The sequence below is a fragment of the Camelus ferus genome, chromosome 4 (genome assembly GCF_009834535.1).
Source record: "Camelus ferus isolate YT-003-E chromosome 4, BCGSAC_Cfer_1.0, whole genome shotgun sequence".
In the NCBI taxonomy this organism is placed as follows: Eukaryota; Metazoa; Chordata; class Mammalia; order Artiodactyla; family Camelidae; genus Camelus; species Camelus ferus.
In genome coordinates, this window is record NC_045699.1 from 15,121,961 (window position 1) to 15,146,073 (window position 24,113).

A 24,113-nucleotide genomic window follows, 5' to 3' on the forward strand; every position below is an offset into this window, starting at 1 on the left:
GTAAAACCTTAGGCCACTAAGGATTAACTCACTTGCCCAAGGTCATACAACTAGTACTTTAAAGGCTATTTTGATGGATGAATTGTGTTTTTCCAAATTCCTCTGAGTCATCTGTCTGATGCTGTGAGACAGAAGTATTTGATTATTTCACCCTGAAAGAAAAACTCCTTATTTATTCCAGACACTAAAGATTACCTAAGTTTTGCCATGTGTTTGAGTTTTTCCTCTGCCCAATCCATATTTTCCAAGTACTAATTTACATCAAAGAACAAAATTTCAGACTCATGTTAAGCACTGTCATAAAACTGTTTTCTTTCTTATTGCAGTATAGTCAATTTACTATGTTGCATTAATTTCTGGTGCAGAGCATATTGATTCATTTATACATATATATGTGTGTGTGTGTGTGTGTGTATTCCTTTTCATATTCTTTTTTATTATAGGTCATTATAAGGTATTGAATATAGTTCCCTGTGTCATACAGTAGGATCTTCTTGTTTATCTATTTTATATATAGTAGTTAGTATCTCTAAATCCCAAACTCCAAGTTTATCCATATTGCTCCCTTTCCCCCTGGGAACCATAAGTTTGCTTTCTATGTCTGTGAATCTGTCTCTGTTTTATAAATAAGTTCACTTGTGTCTTTTTTTTTTTTTTTTTTACATTCCATATATAAGTGATACCAGATGGTATTTTTCTTTCTCTTTCTGGCTTACTTCACTTAGTATAATGATCTCCACTTCCATCCATGTTGCTGCAAATGGCATTATTTTATTCTTTTTATGGCTGAGTAGTATTCCATTGTGTGTGTGTGTGTGTGTGTGTGTGTGTGTGTGTGTGTGTGTGTATAACTTTGTTGTTTCATAACTCAACTTGGATATGGGTAAAAATTAGTTCAACCATCCCAGTGGTTTGCCCTCTGTTTCATATTCTCCATTATCTAAACAAAACTAAAAATACTTTCCCTTTTAGTTTTCATTCCTCCTGAATCTATTTATCCTTCTGATTGAAGGAAAAGAAAAGAAAAAGCCTTCATTTGTGCATTTGTGATTTCTGTGGTGTAAATACTCCCAACACAGCCATGACCATTTTAAGCTATCAATGTGATGTCACTGAATGCAGGGTGGGTTATACGATCAGTTCCCATGAGTCAGTTAAGGGCCAGCTCCAACTCAGCTCTGTCAGTTGCAGCTCAATGTTCATGTTTTTACATCACTAAGTCTTGGAGAAAATCAAAGTTTCTTTTGGTAATTCCTGAGGAAGAAGCAGGAAGGAAAATGTCATTTCCCCAAAACCTTCCACTAGTATTTGCCAGTATCTCATGAAACTTGATTGGTTTACACATTGACATAATTTCTGAGGGAATGAAATACACTAATTGGCTTACACTGGTCTAGGGTACACTGTTTGATCTGTGGACCATGCTGCCCAAATGTTTCTCTACTTGGATAGAGCAGAGCAAAATCCCCATTCAGAAACAAGGGAATTGCTAATTTTAAAAAATAGATGGGTAGATAAATGGATGGGTGGAAGAAAGGAAGGCAAGAAAGGAGGGAAGGAGAAAGGAAACCAAAAACGCCACAAAAACACATTAAAAAAAATTTAGATTAAAATATCAGCACTATACTTGATCACAAGCTCTGTAAAGGCAGAGGCATTTCTGTCCCCACTTTATTTCTGTAGATACTACTAATAAATGACCAACAAATAATTGTTGAATTGAATAATAGGTACTCAAATATTTTTGACTAGATGAATAAGAAAAATTAAAATTTCTGCACAAGTAACCTGGTTACTGGCTTTTTATTATTAAAATTCTCCTTGGATTTTGATATATGGACCAGCATCAGTGTCACTAGTTTTGTAAAAAGTCCTGCAACTTATCATAATTATACCCACCAAAATGATCCACAGCCATTATACACAGACATTATATTAAATTCTAGCCTATGACAGGTTATGCTGAGGTATTAGTATATTTTTCTGGTTTTAACTATGAAAATTGGCCTATTATCATGCACCAAACAATACTGTTATCATAAAAGAACCCATTTTAGGATGTTAATAGGCATTTCACTAACTGCACCATCCAACTAATGGAGCATGCAGTATGATTGTACAGTGGTCAGCTATACATGATGTTGGAGGAAAAAAGAACTGCCTGATAAAGATCCATCTGTGTTCAACCACAGGCACTGCTTTACCATCAGCAGGTCATTATTGATTAATTTAAGGGCTCTTTCTATCTATCTGGGGAGATCTGAAATAATTTAGGAGCAGCAAACAGACAAGCATCTTCTTTTTATTTTCTCTCCATATAGTACTTTTGCAAATGTTAAAAAAGCTACTCAATTGTTCTCTCCCTAGCGTCCTATGTATTTTGTGGACTATGTGGAGATTAATAGTAGCCTGCAATAATCTGTTGTCCTTTGTGGAAAAAACTATGCTGCTGTTTCTGGAAAGAAATAATTGGTACGTAGCTTATAGAGTCAACGTCTGAATTTAATGGAGCATAAAGGGGTGGTATTTCTCATGAAGGAGGCATATTATCCGTTTAAACAGCTTTCAGTCTTGCACATAAATTAGGCCTTCGACAAGCTTTGCAAAAAAGAGAAACCACAGAGTAATGAATTAACATGCTTGCATATTCCTAACAAAGAAACCATCTCTTTTGAAAAGAAGAGAAAGCTCCAGTGTCTCTGCTACATTTAGAAATCTGGAATTAATTATTGACTTTTCCATATTGTTTGCAGCCACTTTGTTTGCCCATTTATTGTAAAATGTATATATGGTAATTGTTTTATGGGAGCTCATAAAACTCAAGACTGTAAATGAGATAATGTATGACCAATTTATTGCATATGCCCTTCAGACACAAAGCTAAACCTGGCATAAATGAAAAGTGGTCAATGCATATTTTGTCAAGGTCTTTTCTTACCACACCAAGGAAAGAAAATGAAATGGTAAAATTCTCAAATAGCTGCAATTGAAAAACATTTTATATTTCTCTCTAAACTATTCCTCTTAAAACTCAATTCCAGTTAAAAACCAATTTGGGGTAGTTTCTAGAATCCACCTTGGTGAATATGTTTATGCTAAAAAATGATCATAATTTATAGACTATGGGACTTGACAAACTTTTTTCCCATTTACTACCTGTAACACCATAATTCCCATTCTTTGAAAAAGAAATTGAACATATATCTGTTGTTAAACTTTCAATAAGTTTAAGGAAAAATTAATGTGAAGTATATTTTTCAAGTTATCATTCTCCATATATGATAGCATCTGTATCAGCTAGAAGGAAACCCATTCAATTAAGCCCAAACCCCTAGGCAACAGTGCCAACACTGACAATGGTGACCACTAATCTCTCAGAAAGGAGATTCCACACCTTCTTCAGTAGGTCATTTCAATAGTTAAAGTCAACTCTTCCATGAAGTTCTTTCTTCCACTGAATTGAAACCTTCCTGCCTCTACCTTAACCCATTCAATTTCTTCTTATGTCATTAGGTAGTAAATAGGTAAATAGTAAATCTTGTTGAGACCCTTTTTTAGAAGACCCTGCAATACATAACAGAATTTGACTAAATTTCTGACGAACTGATTGAAAACCTAAGACAGCTGTAATATTGAAAAAAAGCATGCATTTAAGCAGAAAATATTTAATTAGCATATTAGAAAAAATTAAGAGAAAACTCAATCATTTCAAGACAAGATGACAAACAGAACTCTGTTAATAGAGAAAGGTCCAAATGTAAATTTTTTTATTAGTGAAAGAGAGTACAAAGGAATTATCAACAATAAAATTACTTATTAAAGGGTAGTAACTATGTAGGTAAATTTAAGTTTTCCCCCTTGACTCTATACTTTGAGAGAATCTGTTCCTATAAGGACCTGAGTTAGAACTGAATGTATGTTTTTAGGCCACAATGCCTCACCCACTAAGTGTCAGTTTTTCATAAATATGACAATTCATTAAGCACAGGAGCAGGGCACTTAAAAAAATATTGGCTAATAAAGGATGAGAGAGAGCTTAGTGGCTAAATGAATATAAATATGGAATCATTCAAATGGAGCTAAGAATGCAAGCTCTAGGGGCAAGGATAAGATTGCAGGGTAGAAAGACCCTGAGCTCACTTTCTCTCATGAGCATACCCAAATCATAACTATCTGCAGAACAATCACTGATGAAAAACACTAGAATCTATCAGAATAGATCTTCTACAGTTAAAGACTTAAAAAAGGAACCACAATGAGACAGGTAGGAGGGACGGACCCACAATAAAATCAACCCTCATACCACTGGGTGGGTGACCCACAAACTGGAGAATAAATATATTGCAGAGGTTCTCCTATAGGAGTGAGAGTTCTGAGTCCTGCATTGAGAGTCCCAACCCAGGGGTCCTACACCAGGAAGATGAGCCCACAGAGTTTGTAGCTTTCAAGACAAGCAGGGCTTAATTTCACGAGTCCCAAAGACCCTGCCCTGGGACCAGCTGGGCCCTGGCGCTGCCCACTGGCAGGTCAACACAAGCTTCAGGACACCCCTAACCCTAAACCCAACAGTGCCAGGGACCACCCTCCCCAACACAACAGCAATCTAACACCAGCTCTGGAATCCATGGGCCCTACAGCCAGACTCCAGGGCCTGACTCTGACTGCCAGTAGTCCAGCACTAACCACAGGACCAGGCTTCACCCACCAGTAGGTGGATAACAGCCCCAGAGTCTTTTGGACCCTAACTCCACCCACCAGTGAGCCAGCATTCTAGCCCCAGAGCCCCCTGAGTTTCTGTAGTTAGCTGCCTCATGACCAGGCCCTGACAAACAAAAGCCATGAGCCTTGGCATAAAGCAAGGTCTGGCAACCAACTGGATGAGGGGACAACCAAGCCTACCAAACTTCCCACACAGTACTCCTGCCACAACAGGAGGACCCACACAGCCTTCATTAGGGGAGCCCCTAGAGCATATAGCTCTGGTGACCAGAAGGGAGTGCACTGCTGGGACACATAGGATGTCTCCTTGAGAAGGCCATTTCTTCAAGGTTGAGAACTGTAACTAACCTGCCAGAAAAATAAAGCAACTTAGGCAAAATGAGGTGGCAGAGGAACACGTTCCAGATAAAGGAACAAGATAAAACCTCAAGAGAACTAAGTGAAGTGGAGATAGGCAATCTACTTGAGAAAGAGTTCAGGGTAATGACTGTAAAGATAATCAAAGAAATCAGAAGAATCATAGATGCACAGGTGAGAAGTTAGAAGATTCTAACTAAGAGTTAGAATTTATAAAGAACAACCAGAGACAAAGAATAAAATAACTGAAATGAAAAATACACAAGAAGGAATTAATAGTAGACTAAATGATAAAGAGGAATGAATCAACAAACTAAAAGACAGAGTAGTGGAAATTACTGCCACTTAAAATTAAAAAAAAAAAATAAAAAGAAATGAAGACAGTTTAACAGACCTCTGGGACATCAAGGGCATAGAAGCATAAGAGAGAGACAAAGAAGCTAAGAACATATTTGAACACTTAATAGCTGAAAACCTTCTTAACCTGGGAAAGGAAACAGTCCCCCAAGTCTAGGAAGCACAGAGTCCCAAAGAGGATTAATCCTAAGGGGAACACACCAACATACATTGTAACTGAAATGACAAAAATGAAAAAGAGAGAATATTAAAAGCAGCAAGGAAAGAAAAAACAAATAACATACAAGAGAACTCCCATAAAGCTATCAGCTGATTTTTCAGCATAAACTCTAGAGACCAGAAGGCAGTGGCACAATATATTTAAAGTGATGAAAGGGAAAAACCTACAACCAAGAATACTCTACCCAGCAAGGCTCTCATTCAGATTTAACGGAGAGATCAAAAACTATATAGAAAGCCAAAGTAAAAGAGTTCAGCACCACCAAACCAGCATTACAACAAATGTTAAAGGAACTTTTCTAGGTGAAAACGAAAAGGCCGCAACTAGGAAAAAGAAAATTACAAAATGAAAAAGCTCATCAGTAAAGGCAAACGTACAGTAAAAGTAGGAAATCATCCATGCACAAAGAAGTAGAAAGGTTAAAAGACAAAAGTAATAAAATCATCTATATCTCTAATAAGCAGTTAAAGAGAACACAAAACAATTAGATGTAAAATACGATAGCAAAAACTCATTGTGAGAGGAGAGTACAAATGCAGGATTTGTAAATGTATTTGAAATTAAAGAGATCAGCAACTTAAAACAATCACATATATAGTGAGATTGTTATATAAAAAAACTCACAGTAACCACAAACCAAAAATCTATGATAGATATACACAAAAAAAGAAATAGGAATCCAAGCATAACACTAAAAATAGTCATCAAATCACAAGACAAGAGAACAAAAGAAGAAGAAAGAAAAATAAAAAGACCTACAAAAACAACCCCAAAACAATTAACAAAATGGCAATATGTATTATCAATAATTACCTTAAATGTAAATGGACTAAATAATCCAATCAAAAGACACAGAGTGGCTGAATGGATACAAAAACAAGACCCTTATATATTCTGCCCATAAGAGACTCACTTCAGATGTAGAGACACATACAAACTCCAAGTAGTAGGATGGGAAAAGGTATTCCATACAAATGGAAATCAAAAGAAAGGCAGAATAGAAATATTTATATCAGACAAGGTAGACTTTAAAATAAAGACTGTTATAAAGAGAAAAAGAAGGACATTACATAATGATCAAGTGATCAATCCAAGAAGATACAGCAATTATAAATATATATATATGCACCCAACACAGGAGCACCTACATATATAAGGCAAATATTAATGATGGAAGTGGAGAAATTGATGTTAACACAATAATACTAGGGGGCTTTTAATATCCCACTTACATCAACAGACAGATAATCCAGACAGAAATCAATAAGGAAACACTGGCTTTAAATAATACATTAGACCAGATGGAATTAATTGGTATGTATAGACAGAGCATTTCAACGGAAAGCAGCAGAATACATATTTTTTTAAGCACACATGGAACATTATTCAGGATAGATCACATGTGAGGCTACAAAGCAAGGCTCAGTAAATGTAAGAAAAGTGAAAATATATCAGGCATCTTTTCTAACCACAACATTATGAGACTAGAAATCAATTAAAAGGAAAAACTGTAAAAAAAAATAATAAATAAACAAACAAATAGAATAAACACATGAAGTTTAAACAATATGCTCCTAAACAAATAATGGATAACTGAGGAAATCAAAAAATACCTACAGAAAAATGAAAACAAAAACATGACAATCCAATGCCTGAGTGATGCAGCAAAAGAGGTTCTAAGAGAATTTTTTAGCAATACAAGCTTACCTCAGGAAACAAGAAAATTTAAAAAAAAAAATCTAAACTTACACCTAAAAGAACTAGAGAAAGAAGAAAAAACAAAATCCAAACTCAGTAGAAGAAAAGAAATCATAATGTTCACAGCAGAAATAAATAAAAAGGAGACTAAAAAAATAGAATAGATCAATGAAATTAAAACCTGGTTCTCTGAAAAGCTAAATAACAGCTTTAGCCAGACTCATCAAGAAAAAAAGGGAAAGGGCCCAAATCAATGAAATCAGAAATGAAAAAGGAGGAGTTACAACTGAAACAACTGAAACCATAGAGATAAAAAAGATCATAAGACACTACTATGAACAACTATATGCCAATAAAGTGGACAACCCAGAAGAAATGGAAAAATTCTCAGAAATGCACACTTTCCCAAGACTGAGCCAAGAAGAAAAAGAAAATACGAACAGATAAATTACCAGTAATGAAACTGAATCAGTAATTTTAAAACTCCCAACAAACAAAAGTCCAGGACCAGATGGCTTCACAGGTGAATTCTACCAAACATTTAAAGAGTTAAAACCTATTCTTCTCAAACTATTCCCAAAAATTGCTGAGGAAGGAACACTTTCAAACTCATTCTATGAGGCCAGCATCACCCTGGTACCAAAACCAGACAAAGATATCACAATAAAAAAGAAACTTACAGGCCAATATCACTTATGAACATAGATGCAAACATCCTCAACAAAATATTAGCAAACCAAACCTAACAATACATTAAAATGCTAATATACCATGATCAAGTGGGATTTATCCCAGGGATGCAAGGATTTTTTAATAACCACAAACCAATCAATGCGGTAGACCACATTAAGAAACTGAAGAATCAAAAACATATGATAATCTCAATAGATGCAGAATAAGCTTTTGACAAAATTCAACATCCAATTATGATAAAAACTGTCCAGAGAGTTGGTATAGAAGGAACATTCCTCAAAATAATAAAGACCGTATATGACAACTCCATAGTTAAAAGTGGATACTCAACAGTTATAAGCTGAAACATTTCCTCTAAGATCAGGAACAAGACAAGGATGACCACTCTCACCACTTCTATTCAACACAGTTTTTGAAGTCCTAGCCACAGCAATCAGATAGAAAAAGAAATAAAAAGAATCCAAGTTGGAAAGGAAGAAGTAAAACTTTCACCGTTTGCAGATGACATGATAACTATACATAGAAAACCCTACTGAAGTGACCAGAAAACTATTAGAGCTCATCAATGAACTAATAAAGTTGCAGGATACAAAAGTAATATACAGCAATCTGTTGCATTTCTTTACACTAACAAGGAACTATCAGAAAGAGAAATTCAGGAAACAATCGCATTTACCAATTACCATACCTTGAAAAAGAATAAAATATCTAGCAATAAATCTACCTAAGGAGATAAAAGACCTGTACTCAGAAAATTATAATATACTTATGAAAGAAATTGAAGATAACACAAACAGATGAAAGATAGACCATGTTTTTGGATTGGAAGAATACTTTTAAAATGACCATACTACCCAAGGCAACCTACAGATTCAATGCAATCCCTATCAAAATACCAATGGCATTTAAATAGAACTGGAACAAATAATTCTAAAATTTGTATGGCAACCCAAAAGACCTCAAGTAGCCAAAACAATCTTAAGAAAGAAGAATATAGCTGGAAGAAGCAGGTGTTCTGACTTCAGAACATACTACAAATATAGCAATCAAAATAGCATGGTCCTGGCACAAAAAAGACACACAGACAATTGAACAGGATAGAAACCCTAGAAATAAACCCAAACACTTATGGTCAATTAATCTACAACAAAGGAGGTAAGAATATACAATGGAGAAAAGACAGCCTCTTCAATAAGTGGTGCTGGGAAAACTGGACAGTTATATGTAAAAGAATGAAATCAGAACATTCTCTAACACCATATACAAAAATAAACTTAAAATGGATTAAAGAGCTAAATGTAAAACCAGATACTATAAAACTCCTAGAGGAAAACATAGGCAGAACACTATGTGATATAAATTGTAGCAATATTTTTTCAGATGTGTCTTCTAAAGCAAAGGAAATAAAAGCAAAAATAAATAAACAGGACTTAATTAAACTTAATAGCTTTTGCACAGCAAAGGAAACCACCAAAAAAAAAAAAAAAGAAAAAATCTACTTAATGGGAGAAAATATTTGCAAAAGATATGACCTATAAGGAGTTAATATCCAAAACATATAAACTGCTTATACTACTCAACATCTAAAAAAAACCAAGCAACCTGATTAAAAAATGGGCAGAAGAACTCAACAGACATTTTACCAAAGAGGACATGCAGATGGCCAACTAGAATATGAAAAGATGCTTTATATTGCTTATCATCATGGAAATACAATTTAATACCACAAATCAGATATCACCTCACACCTGTCAGAATGGCTATTATCAAAGGGAACACAAATAACAAATGTTTGCGAGCATGTGGAGAAAAGGGAATCCCTGTACACTGTTGGTAGAAATGTAAATTGATGCAGCCACTGTTTTCCATAAAACAGTAAGGAGTTTTCTCAAAAAACTAAAAATAGAACTACCGTATCACCTAGCAATTCAGCTCCTGGGCATATATCTGAAAAAAAATCTAAAATCAAAACAATAACAACAGAAAAGTCAAAAACACTACTTTGAAAAGATGCAATCACCCCAATACTCATAGCAGCATTATTTACAATAGCCAAGATATGAAAGCAACCTAAGTGTTCATCAACAGGTGAATGAAGAAGACGTGGTATCTACATATAATGGAATACTACTCAGCCATAAAATGTATGAAATTTTGCCATTAGCAACAACATTGGTGGTTACACTAAGTGAAGTAAGTCAGACAGAGAAGGACAAATACTGTATGGTATCACTTATATGTGGAATCTAAAAAATACAACAAACTACTGAATATAACCAAAAAGAAGCAGACACAGATACAGAGGACAAATGAGTGGTTACCAGTGTGTAGAAGGAAGGGGGGAGGGGTAATAAGGGGTAGAAGATTAATAAGTACAAACTATTATGTATAAAACAAGCTACAAGGATACACTGTACAGCACAGGGAATATAGACAATATTTCATGATATCTATAAATGGAATATACTCTATAACCTTTAAAATGTGAATAACTTTTAAAAATGTGAATCACTATATTGTGCACCTGTAACTTATATAGTATTGCACAACAACTATACTTCAATAAAGAAAAAAATAGCAGAAGTGGAACGAAAGAAGACAAAGGTACTTCGAGAAAAGGTAGTCAGAGAGAACATTCTGAAGATGTGGCACTTAGCTGGGGTTTGAAGTATGAAAGGAGCCAGCTATGGAGATGTGAGATATCGGAGCTCCAAGCATATGGAACAGCAAGTGCTCAGCTGTGGGAGGAGGCCAGCTAAACTGGAGCCCAAGAGGTGCGAGGGAGAGTGGCCCAAGGTGGACATAGCCATGTGGACGTGTGTGACATCATAACATAGAAGGCCTTGCAGGCCAGCTTGGTTATTCTCAGTGCAGTGGAAAGCTGTGTGAGGGAGAGTGGCCCAAGGTGGACATAGCCATGTGGACGTGTGTGACATCATAACATAGAAGGCCTTGCAGGCCAGCTTGGTTATTCTCAGTGCAGTGGAAAGCCATTGAAGAAGCTGGGAATGATCTGATTGACATTTTTGTAAGGCCATTCTGGTTGTTGTGGAGAGAATGGATGTGTGGGGTGAGAGAGGAGACTCAGAGGCCAGTCAGGAGAGGTTATTGCAATAGTCTCCCGGTAAGAGGCAATGCCTCTTGGTGGTGGAATGTGAGACGGAAAGACATGGACAATTTCAGACTATAGTTTGTAAACAGAACCAACAGGAATGTGAACTGTGCTTCCTTAGCCTGTGGAATCAGGACCTCAGCTATAAATGGCTTTATATGTAACTGTTCTTTTGTAGAAAGAGAAATAGGTTCTTTAATGTCACACATGCAATAATAGGAGAATAAACTTAAGTGAAACAAGGGGAAAAAAGAATACAAGTTATACTAGCTCTGTGATCTGATGCAAAATAATTTACTCAGTCTCAATTCTCCCATCTCTAAGTAAGACTGATAGTACCAATCTCTTAGCATGAAGATTTTATATGGTCATACATGTAAAGAACATAAAATACTATTTGACACAGATTATTGCATTCAATGATTTCACTTCTTGTTGTTGGCTATTGTGTTCTTTTAGTTGATTATATTATTGTATTTTAATTTCACCTGAAGGGAGAAAAGGAGTAATACTACATTTGCCTAGTATTTATTAAGGGTAAACTAGATTAAAATCTATGCCTTTTATGTACAATATTAAAGAGAACTGAGTTCTTCAATTAACAAACAAAACAGCTACAGATGAACATAAATAGTCTTCAAATTCTCTATACAAGTAATTGAAAAGGAAGAAAAAGAATTGGGTGTGAGAAGAAATATTAAAAGATGGTTGGGATTATAGACTCCATTTACTTTGAAAAATTGTGGGAAATAATAATTTTTCTTTTGTCACAAAAAAAACTTTCCTTGAGGGTCTCTATTCTCACTAATTTGAGACAATGATGATGTTACCTTGAATTAAGTCTACTCAAGAGACATTTTGGCATTTTGGAAACACATGGACTTTGAAGGAAAACAAATGTGTGTTACAACTCCAAATTTCTTCTTTACTAGATGTGTGACCTCCGACAACTTCCCTTAGTGTCTCTGTATATCAGGCTCGTATTTTACAAAATGGAAATAGTAATTCATACTTGTCTTGAGAACTAAATATTATGGTGTCTGTCCTGCAAGGTCACACATTTATTTATGCTACTTTCAGATATACAAAGGACACATCGCCTCTTCATAGTCTATAACTGGCCTGAACTTTCTCTGGATACCTTCTCACTTTACTAGAGAGGAAAAAAAAGTAAAATCAGCACAATATGATAAATTTGATCCCACTCAATTTGAACACTTTCTTTAGGTAACTAAATTTCCTTTGGAAGAATTATTTTTTCACATTTCCTTCCTTTTCCCTGATTCTATCCAAAACAGGATATAGGAATGGGGAGGTGAGGAGCCTATGGTTAATTCATGAACCACTCCCCCCTCCATGGCTGAAGGGGGCCCATGGGTGTGTAACACAGTGGGAAGTTTTCCATTTACAGCAGAACCTGCCTAGGAGTTATAATAACTGTTACATTTCATGCTAGCTGGCTCAAACCTCCTGAAACTGATAAGGAACCATGAACACTGAGTAACTCTGGGATGCTAGATCTCTCTTGGGCCTAATTAAAATATCTGCCTAATCACTGAAAAATCAAACTTGTTTTAACTAACTATGGGTCCAACTACAGACTCAGTCTGTCTTACCTGGTATGTTCAAATAAACTCTCTAGTATTTAAAACCCCTGCCTTCTCCTCCTCAATGACGTATGCAGTGAATTTTGTCACAGATGTATATTCTCTCGCATGATAGCATTTTTTTAAGTTTGAGGCTATTTGTTTTATTTTTTGATAACATATTGGTATCATCTAAGGTAAGATTGGTATCACCCCATCTCTGACTCTTCTTGCAGAGTTTGCTGGGAAACTCTGCATGTGGAGCACTTTGAATCTGTCCTCTATTTCTCAGATTCTAGTGGTCTTTTCTAACAATTTGGCCCCAGTGAGGCCCTGGGGCTTGCTGCAGACTCCATTTCCTTTCCTGGCTGGTGGTTTGCTATGAAGATGTCAGGCAAGGGACCCTTTACCTAAAACCTTGATAATCCACACTGCCAAGTTTCCCAGTCAGATTGTGCATTCACTTGCACATCCTTGCCTAGCACCCCTGGGAACATATCCCCCGCTTCCATGCCACAGGGGAACTGGCATTGTCTCAGGAGTGCCTTCTGTTAGCCAATCCTACACACTAATACTTTTCCTTAGGTACTGTTGCCCATGTGTGGGTAATGGTGTAGCTTTCAGAGCTCCTAAAGGATGCAGGGAAAGAGCTCCTCTTCATCCAGTATTTCCTTTAACCTACCTATCTTCCCTTCTGGACCCACCCAGAGAGAGGAGGTTGTGACACACATCTTCTGCTTCCATAACTTCTCTCCCCTCATTCTTCCCACAATCCTTACTGATTGGATCAACATTTCTTTTAGTTTGATTTCCTATCAGGCACAGATTTCTTCAAAGTTTTCCAGGGCCAACCTTATGACTTTTCCTAAAGGATGAGTGGAACAAGGAGAGACTGGCTTAATGACAATGGAACATAAATGAACAGGAATACAGGAAAGAGGTTAATATCACCATATTACATGAAATATCTGGATCATTTTCCAGACTTGTAGAGAATCCTGTGAAGTGATAGAAAAAGCAATTCAGCACAGCTCAGTTGGGATAAATAACCCATGAGAAAAGAGGCTGTAAGAAGTTTGAGCCACAGAGATTCATTATTATTTTTTGAATGAATCTGGGCTCTACCATAGAATATGGGCAAATTACTATAAAAAGCCTCCTCGTTTATGAAACTTGTTCTTCAGATTTTAAACCTCAGTGCATCATATGATTTGTAAGAAAGGCCAAATGTTGCAATACAACTGATTCTAGCCCTTAAAAGAGAGACTCTCTAATTGTTAGTGTTGTAGGATAAAAACATACGCAATGCTGCCCGTGAATACCTTATCTGTGAAACAACCACAAATGAGCAAATACATATTTGGTACAATATTATGAATACATGTGCTATTTTGCATCTCTTAATACTATTTTAGGCAAATGAAGGAGTTCAGTTAGCTATTTTACAGATCAACACTGACTGCAAATCATATCGCCTCGATGCCAGTCCAAACCAAATACCAACATAATCACTCTGGGATACGGGTGTTAGCCTCTTGCCTTCCAGACATATAGTATCGTTATTTTAATTAGGTAATGTGATCATTATATTATTACTGAATTTCCAGACAGCTTTTCTTTACCAAATCTCAAGCATTTCACATATATGAAATTCAAAGAACTAGCCCACAATAATTGTGAGGTTTTTTAAAATATATTACATACACCGTCATCAGTATTTTCAGGATGCTTCCCCTAAAGGCTCCTGAACATTCCTTGGTCTCACTCATGGCCATAGATTTATCGTTTCTGGTCTCCTGGATCCAGCCTCTCTGAAGAAAATTCCTCCAGATTTAGTGCTGTTCTGTCTTCCCACCAACCTCTGTGTGTACCTCTTTCTTTACTATTAGGACACACTGTTATCTGTTCACTGTTTACTGCATGAGAGTGACAGTCCCTCCACTGTTTCCCCTTTTATATGCACGTTCTAATTACATGCTCTACCTTTCTTTTTAGGAAATGGCTTGTTATTTCCAGTCTTCCCAAGACTATACAAAAGTCAAATTATTATTTTTCTTTCATCTTAAAAATTTTGGGTTGCAAACTACACTAGAAGGGTGAAGCAAGGATAAAAATAGCAAATTGGCTACTAGGTCAGGGTCAAGAATATGTGCCATGGAATGAGGAAGAACTATTCAGTAATATGACGAAGCATTCCCTTTAAGCTGTCTAATCCAAAAGTAAAGGTATGTATTGTTAACTGGAAAGTATCTCATCTAAAACATTTATTTTCTGCTAAAAAACAGCTTTTATTCACACTTGGCGACCTGCCTACCAAGTTCCTTAGCCCTCCTTGTGTCCAACTTTGGTTTCCAGCACTGATTTTAATCCCCTTTCCACAGGTACTTTCAGATCTTAGCATGTGAAAATCCTCTGGGGGTCACCTAAAGACAAGATCATTTAGCCAAAGGAACATAAAATCAGAGCAGAGAGGTACCAATTTTGGAGCATCAAAGAATTTGAATTATGCTCCCTGTCCCCTCACCATCTTCCAATTTATCAAATTCCAAGACATTGCTTTCTGTTTTACCTCAGGAAATGTTGAGAGGCAGTAAAGAATACAGAGTTTGGAGTCAGACAGACATGAGGTTGAATCTTGATTCCATAACTACTAAATTATTTTGCAGGGAAAATTGTTTCACATTTTGAGCCTCAGTTTATTATCTATAAAATGGAAATAATCTCTGAAAGTATTGTGCTATGGACTGGGGATATCTATCTGAAGTGTTTTTGGCACAAAATCAGGCACCTGGTAGGCATATAATTAGTGGTAGCTTTTTTTTAACTTCCCTCACAACCTTCTACTGCAGAACTCTCCCATACCTTAGGTCTAAAGTCTACCATTAACCTTTAAGGATCCCAGGGTTTCCCAGTTTCCAGGTGATCAAAGCCATACACTCAATATATTAAAAAAAAAAAAAAAAAAAAAGAAGATAGCTAGTGCTCTGGAAAGTCTGCAAAGCAGACTTAATTCTTCATATAACAAAGAAAATTCTTATTCAAAGAGCCTTAAACTGAAGGAAAAACATGTTTATTTGCCTGCCTTCCATGGATGTGGCCTGAGAGCACAGCCCATGATAACTGGGTTATTTTCTTATATGTTATACACTTCACTACTAGCATTTTCAAGATGTGCCCATTAAAGGACCCTGAACATTACTGGAGTCTCACTCATCACCATAATTCCTGAACTGTTGTTTCTAGTCTCCTGCCTCCAGATTCTCTATAAGAAGAGTTATATAAAAAGGTTATATAGCATAGCTGGAGAAATACAGAAATATTCCTGCAGACAAAGGTAGCCTAAATTTCTGAGAAATTAACAGTTCTATCAAAATCATTTTTATCAGTGATATCAATTATATATAGACATCCACTGTTAATTTTCAATACTGCTACCATCAGGGACTAAGACCCTCAAGCAACTCAATATTCTGGGCTTTTCTTACCTCTTCCATAAAAATAGAGTTTGAGTTATGCAATCTCTAAGGTCCTATGAGGTCTCTTTCAACATCTGCTGTTGAGATGGTACTTCAATGATCAGAAGGGGCATGGGAATTTACTAAGAACACAAGTAAGAGATTCAAAGAAACACGTTTTCTAAGCTATCTCCCTGCACTGGAACTCTGCTTGTGTGAGCTCAAGACTTCCCTCTCTCTCTTGTGTTCTACACTCAGAACTCAGGTATCTGCTCCCCAGCTGGCAGTTCCCTCTCTCTGGAATGAAGGATAAAAGTCAGAAAACAACTGAAGATCCTTACGGAAATGAGATTGCCTAGAAGTGGGACAAAAACAGAGGGGAAGGTGGAGTCAGACCATCCAGGATAAGGCTCTCATTCCTGGATTTTTGAAGGAAAGGGAATTAGGCGAACTAGTTACCAGGACAACCTGCTGTTGGGGCAAGGAAATGGGAGATCTGTGGTTGCTCCTGCTCCTGCCCCTGTGTCTGGCAGCCTTTCATGGAGTCAAAGGCTGCTTGGAATGTGACCCCAAATTCATAGAGGATATTAAGTCCTTGCTGGTAAAGCTAGTACCCTCAGAAGTCCCTGGCCAAGCTCATCTTCTTGAACGTCAGATTAAGGAGATGATCCGTTTAAGCTTCAAGGTCTCCCACAGGGACAAGATGCTTCGAGTGCTGGGTGAGGGAAGCTGAACTCCTTGAGAGTTTGGAGGATTAAAGGGAGAAGGAAAGGAGGAAAGAGAGCACCTGGGTCCACAAAATTTCCTCCAGAGATGTAATTATTCTCCTACATGTACCTTTATCCTTTCTGTCTAGCTGTTCAAAAGGTTGTCAATTTGAGAACATGGCTGAAGAATGAACTTTATAAACTGGGCAATGAACCATGGAAAGGTGAGGTACCATTTCAGTGTTATAAGATTCCCTTGCCCAAGCAAGTAAGAGAAAAATCCACTGGGGGAAAAACAGCAACATACTCAGGATTAAATTATGAAGAGAAAGGCTATCCCTATTTTCTGATGTCCCTTCCATCCCTTCTTAGGTGCCTTTATCCTTCAAGGGCAAGCTTCTCGAAGTCCGCCAAACCCTGGAATCCAAGCTGGAAGAAATGTTAAAGAACTTCTCTGAAGTTGGTAATATAAGATGTCTACCTAACAACACTGAAATTATGTGAAAGGAACAGGAAATGAAGGATGAAAGGAGGAATGTGGTTTCATATTAGAGTGATTTAGAAAAGGTGGAGGGGTGGCTATAACTTAATGGGTAGCCAAATAAATGCTACTGGCATAAAATATGGCAAAATCTAAGTTGATTCTAAGCTCATTAGATCTTTCTGATTCTCTTTTAGCTTGTTCTGAAGATTGTGGTAAGTACAGTATATGTGATGCACTGATGTGTTAGCACATATTTTCCCACCTCCTTTGCTCTGTATGACTCTCTCTCTTCTACTTGTCATACTGAGAATGCAACTCCTAGAGCTTTGGCTAAAATGGGGAATGTCAAAGATATCTAACAACAAAATGTATGAAATCTCAGATACCCCACAGACTGTTGACGTACTCAGAGGCCTTCTGTTGTATAGTTTATAACCCACAGCACCAGTATAAGCTGAGGCATCATTTTCCTCACTTCTTCCCAGAGATCTGACTTAAATTATATGAGGTTTTGGTCCACCAAGAAAATTGATGGCTATGGGAAGAAGAAATTCACAGCAGTGTAACCAATGGAGATGCCTGAGATCTAATTTGTACTTGATGTCTGACATAAGGAAACACCATGTCACAGCCCCCTTCCAACTATTTTTCTTCTCTTTATCAGTCGTGACTGAAGGTCCTATCCTGGATTGTTGGACTTGTCTTCGCATCACCACCCGGTGCTTCAAAGGAGAGTATTGTGCAGGTAACAAAGATTGTGGTGTGGCATTTTTAAAGGCCAGGGATCACAGAGCGCTTCACTGATTCAATCAACAAATATTTGTTGAGCACCTTCTATGCAGGTCATACTAATGGTACAAATAAAAGCTAAGATGATGGACAAAATTTGTACCAGTATAAATTACTGAGCATGGATAACTGAAGCACTTAGAAATGAAAAGACTGTACTAAAAGTGGAGAAATTAGGCTAGAAGCAAAAGGGGAAAAAGTTTCATAGAGCCTAGCAGTTTAAGAGTAATATGTAACCAGGGAATAGTGCTGTAAGTGGTGAACAGTGCAATTTTTACGGTTAAAAATAGTCTTCTATTATGGATAAAGTTCTCAAGTTAATAGTTTTCTCCAAAACTCACTTTCTTTTTCCCCCTTTCTTCTTCCAGAAGAGGATCCGAGGAAGGCTGAGAATCGAGAGATTGCACTATTTCTGATATTGCTAGCAGAAGGTGTAATACTGGGAGGTGCTTTGTTACTGTGAGTTTTCCTCCTTCCAAACAAATAGTGGATGAAGTATTCCTTTGGCAAAGAGACTGGCCAATCTTCCCCCTCCTTCCAATAGAAATAAGGGGAAATAAGTCATTTTAAGATTTGGGATATGATACTAACAGGAATGAAAGGGATGTAAGTTTGACAGGACAAAAGTTGGAATATAGGCAACACAGGAGGCGTGATGAAGTATGAGAAAAACTTTTGTAGAGGAATTCAGAAAGGGAAGAAAAAAACAATTATTACAATTTTTTAAAGTGTTGGACTACTAATGGTGAAGTTGGGATTATCTTATTTCTTTACTCTAGATTCCATTTTTGTATCTCTCATCGGAGGAAAATGAAGGCAATAAGAAGGTCATTAAAGAAATATTTGGAGAAGAAACTTGAAGAGTTAATGGGGAGAATAAATGAGAGGGAGAAAAAATTGGAATCAGACAATAAATACAGAGACACATCCAGGAGTTCATAATTCTCTTAAGTGTTGGTTCAGAGTAGAAAACCAGGAGTTAAGCTCTTCTGCAGTCATGAAGTCGTAGTGTTCTAAAATTGAAGTTAGATTTTCCCAAGTAAAGATCCTTACTGACATCCTAAGGTAATGGAAGCAAAGAATTTACTTGAAGTTGTACAGAAAGCAATGCTGGTATGTTGCAATGCACATAAAAGGTTACATGCTGCATGATAATAAAGAATGCCTGGTTGGTAACTCTCATTAATGTCTGTAATGAGGATAACTTAAATTTCTACGGTTGCTTTTATTCCCATCTTTTCATTTTGTTACTAGTTCCATACTTATTATTAGGTTCAATGTGGACAACTTTCTTTGACAATATATATCATTTAATCTTCATCATGATACCACAACACACAGTCCAAAATATTACTCCTGAGCTGAGATTTATCCCAATAATTTTTCCCCAAATCTATGCTCTGTAGTTGAGTTGGATATCAATGTCTGAGACTAGTTGCTCTTATTGAGCACTTTTTATGTGTATAGTACCCTAATTAGTGATTTACATCTACTGTCTAGTTGAATTCTCACAATAAACTTTTGAGTAATATTGTTATTTACCTCTATGTTAGGGATGAGGAAACAGTAAAAAACCTAACCTGAGGTCCCATAGCTATTAATCCAGGTTATAACAAACTCCTCTGATGGCTAACCTGTTCTTACCCAAACCAGCTGATTGGAATTGACATCTATAGACATGTAGTTATGACAGATAGATTAATGGATAATAGATAGATAGATGGATTAATGGATAGATAGATTAATAGACAATAAATGTGGGTTTATTGTCATAATATATTCTTGATTATGGATAGTGCTGGCAAAACCTGTAATAAAACTGAGACCTGGCTAACTCTAAAATACATGAACTTTCCACTCTATTTTGTTTCCTTTTATTCTGGAAACTTATTTCAAAAGAAAAACATTACAGTTTAGCAGCAAGGGAATAATTTTAGGAGTCCTACTTCAGTAGCCGGTAGAGGTATTTGCAAATCTTTCACCTACTGTAGATCTTTGAGTGCTTGTTTGTTGTTGCTGCTGTATTAATGAAATATTGAATGAATAAGAATATACCTGAGGAGGATCTAAACATTAATATCTCTCAGTTGCTAAGTTTGAATTTCATGTTAAAAATTCCAGGGTAAGAGTATTGCTGGCATCTACCATTTCTCAATGACTTAAGGCTTACCTCACTAAAAAAATCTTGAGACAAACTAATTTCATTCATGGTCTTTATTAAATTACCATCTTTATATTGTTCTATTTTTCATTATAGATAATTATATAAATAAGATAACATACTTGCTAGATTGTGTGTTTTTGTGTTTCTTTGTTTTAGTGTAGCCTTTTAAATTTCTTGTCCTATTGTCTTATTGTCCCCTCCCCACTCCTCTTCTACTCCATTCTCATCATTCTGTTCTAGAAAACCTAAATATGTCTTTCATTATTGGTTGTAACAGACACATAATGGTTATAACAGACACAAACACATACATACAAATACATTTACAGATGCAATATTTTGCTGTTAAAAATTATGCACTTATGCAGGTTGATTTTCGCACTTACATACTTTGTGGAAATTACTTTAAGCTAATTGGTGCCAAAGTCTATTCACTCTTTTTTGGCAGTTGCACACAAAACTATAGTGTGGTGGTACCATAATTATTCCAACACTCCTCTATTTTGGGTATTCTCTTCATTAGTTTTTTTTCAGTCACTATAAATAATGCTGCTATAAACATTTACTTATTGATTCTTCCATTTATAAGAGATACTGCTACAGAATTGGAATATCAGAAGTGAAAGTATATGTAACTTAAAATGTAATAAATGTTATAAAGGTGGTAATAATTTGCAAATATACCAGTAATAATCAATAGTTCATGTTTGCCACATCCCCACCAGCAATAGGTTGTACATATGTTTTAAATTTTGCCAGTCTGATAAATATGATAATTAATCCACTTTAATCTGCTAGTGTGTGGACATCATTTCAAATGACTCAGTGTCACTTGAATGGGCTCTACAATGAACTGCCTATTCCTATACTCGGATAATTTTAATTTGATTTGTTTTTATCTTATCAATTTAAAAGAGAAGAGAGTCTTTCACAATGAAGACATTAACTCTATCATCTTCGCCACAGACATAAGCATTGTTCTTACAAAAGCTATTCTTTCTTCAGTACTTAAGGTGTGGTTTTAGCTATTTATCTACCCATTTATTTCCACTTATAAGTCTTTAAACCTATATAACATAAAATAAATATTCTGATTTTTGGATATTCATTCTATATCCAGTCACATAACAAATTTGTTTCTTTTTATTTTTTAAACTAAAGTATCTTGTATTTTCAAGTTATTCAATTGCATTAACTATCCAAAGCAAATGTTTTGTATTTTCCTTTCTACAATTTACCCTATTTTGCTTTCTTATCCTAATGCATTGGCAAGAACTTCTAAGAAAAGGCTGAAAAATAATCAACAGTTATTATTTTAGTAAGAATGAGAATTCAATCACTATATAACTACAAGTCTTAAAACAGCAACTATCATGGAAAGTTAACACATTAACTCCTAAATAAAATGTAAATTATTATATCATTATTATTATTCCATAGCAACCTGAAACTGTATTAAAGACCCATTATGGTGGCTTCTTTGTAATTAAAAACTCTAGTTCTCTAAAGAACTCTAGTATGCAAGTGTTTTTAGATAAAACTGCTGCCTTGAAAAGGTCAAATCTCAAATTCCTCCATTAATTGGTTACATTGTTTCAAATAAGTTAGTTGAATCCTCATCAGTAATATGGAATTATTTGTCCTTCTGGTCTCAGAAAATGCAAAAGACTGTCCAGGACCCAGGAAACAAAATACCTTGGAAAATAAGAAAGAAATCCCAGGAAAATATCACAAGGAAGAAAAATTTTTTCCCCTTAACTGCCTCAGCTATTAAGGATCACATTATTTCTCTTAATGGTCTGAGAGTTTATGTAACAGAGGTAGGAAAAGGATATAAAAAGCAAAGTTTCTGAAAAAAACTGATAAAGAGATATTAATAATATAATTAAATACTGACCATAAAATAAATGAAACTATGTGTCTAAAAAGATAGAGGAATTAAATATTTCTGTTAAAAAAAGGAGAAAACAAAAAATAAGTGATAGATGGGAATAAACTGAGATAAAAGCAGTAGTTGTTAAGTGTGTATCATACATACACACACTAACTTAATGCTTTGTTATGAAATATTTGAGATTTGAGTGTTGTTCTTAAGGGATGAAAATAAAAAATCCACATTTCAAAGATAGAAAATCCATTGATTTAAAAGAATTAATAAAAAAGCAAGGTACATAGCAAATAGAAAACACAAAAATAAAAATAAAAATAAGTGAAACAAATAACATTAGTTAGAAGATCAGATTATCAGAGTGAATAATTTAAAATCTAATCATAAGCTACTTAGATAAACAGAAAACAACATGACAAGTTGAATGTGAAATAAAAAAGAAATATCAAGCAAAACCAAACCAAAATAAAGCAGGTGTTGCATTATTAACATCATTGTAAGATAATTTAAGTCAAAGATCATTAAAAAGAATAAGGAATTATATTATATAATGACAAAAATAATAAATAAACCAGAAATATACAACAATAAATTGTATGAGCCTAACAATATAACATTGATATAAAGGAAAAAAATTGACACAATTTCCACAATCAGGATGGGAAAGTTTCATACACCTGACAGAATCTAATAAAACTAAATAAAAAATGTTAATACAGTTACAAATTTGGCAAAAATACAAACTTAAAAGGACAATCTTCTAGTCTCTTTTTTCCCTGTCTAACAGTGATATGTCAATATTAGAATATTAAGATGCTTCTTATTTGGTGCATCTATTTTGTATTTTATAAAGCTTTCATTTGGAACCTTACCAAACTGCTGAGATTTTAGGATTAGCATTATGTATTTACATAATTATGTAATACATAGGTCAAAAGAAAATTTAAACAAATTCCAAAGTATCAATATTACAAAGAACAATTTTAAATTATAGGGAATAAAATTAAAAACTAACAACAAAGGATAAAAAAGTATTTTATACATTTATAAAGTAAAAACCGTATTTCTAAATAATTCATTGAATCTTTATTATTTTTTATTTTTATTTATTTTACTTTCATTTCACATATTTTATATTTATGCTTATTTTTATTTATATTTTTTATTTTTTATTATGAAACTACAAAGCATTTAGGTCCTCCACCTGACTGGCTATGGTTCACACTGGCCTATGAAGAGTGATCACAGAACTCTTCAGCAAAGCTGGGGCTTGCCTCACAAACTTATTCCTCAAAGTACTGGTGAAAAGTATGTCTTCTAGACCCCTCTCACTGACGGGTGAGTAAGCCATTTTTGCTGAGGGTAGAGAGACATTTTCAACTGACAAGAAAGACTCATCAAAATGTAAAAGTTCAATGTCCTGAGCTTCATCAGGGGCTGCCCACTTATCCCCAACTTACAAGATCCCATTCTTTTCTAATTAATGCTCTGACTTTAAAAATAGACACCTTACAAGCCTTGGATTCAACTTGTATTGTAATTCAGCAAACAGCAGGATAAAGTTCTGTGTTTAGTTGCCAGCAATTCCAACCCTGCAGCTACAGGAGTTAAGGCTCTTCCTCAGAGCATACCTAGAAGCTCCTAGGTAATATGCAGGGTTTGAGCTGGGAATTTCAATCCCTGAGCTCATTCTTTCCTTTTAGCACTTTGTCCAGCAACAGAGGAGCAACCAATCAACACCATTACATTCCTTAGTTTTCAAAAAATATTTGAAAACATCGTATACAGAATCACCTAACATGCTTCTTGTAAGTGGTTGATTTGGTGTATTCAATAGAGAGATATTTTATGTAACTCTATACAGTTCATGCCAAGAACTCTCAT

General features: G+C 35.4%; 1 protein-coding gene across 2 annotated transcripts; it reads left to right on the forward strand.

Annotated features, from left to right (window-relative positions):
• The first annotated feature begins 16,684 nt into the window (after nt 1–16,684).
• IZUMO3 (IZUMO family member 3) lies at nt 16,685–19,236 on the forward strand. Of its 2 annotated transcripts, XM_032477580.1 has the most exons (7): nt 16,685–16,916; nt 17,054–17,133; nt 17,277–17,367; nt 17,583–17,600; nt 18,053–18,133; nt 18,546–18,636; nt 18,957–19,236. In XM_032477580.1, the coding sequence occupies exons 1-7, from the start codon at nt 16,685–16,687 to the stop codon at nt 19,117–19,119; spliced, it is 756 nt and encodes a 251-aa protein (XP_032333471.1). In that variant the 3' UTR covers nt 19,120–19,236. The 2 variants fall into 2 exon arrangements, with proteins under 2 accessions (XP_032333471.1, XP_032333472.1); XM_032477581.1 differs by lacking the exon at nt 17,583–17,600.
• The last annotated feature ends 4,877 nt before the right edge of the window (nt 19,237–24,113 follow it).

Excerpts from the sequence above, each read along its gene's own strand:
- IZUMO3 (XM_032477580.1), top strand. The coding sequence starts at position 16,685 with ATGGGAGATCTGTGGTTGCTCCTGCTCCTGCCCCTGTGTCTGGCAGCC. Across the intron at positions 16,917-17,053 it reads CAAGATGCTTCGAGTGCTGG|CTGTTCAAAAGGTTGTCAAT; the intron begins GTGAGGGAAGCT and ends CTTTCTGTCTAG. Across the intron at positions 18,134-18,545 it reads CAAAGGAGAGTATTGTGCAG|AAGAGGATCCGAGGAAGGCT; the intron begins GTAACAAAGATT and ends TTCTTCTTCCAG.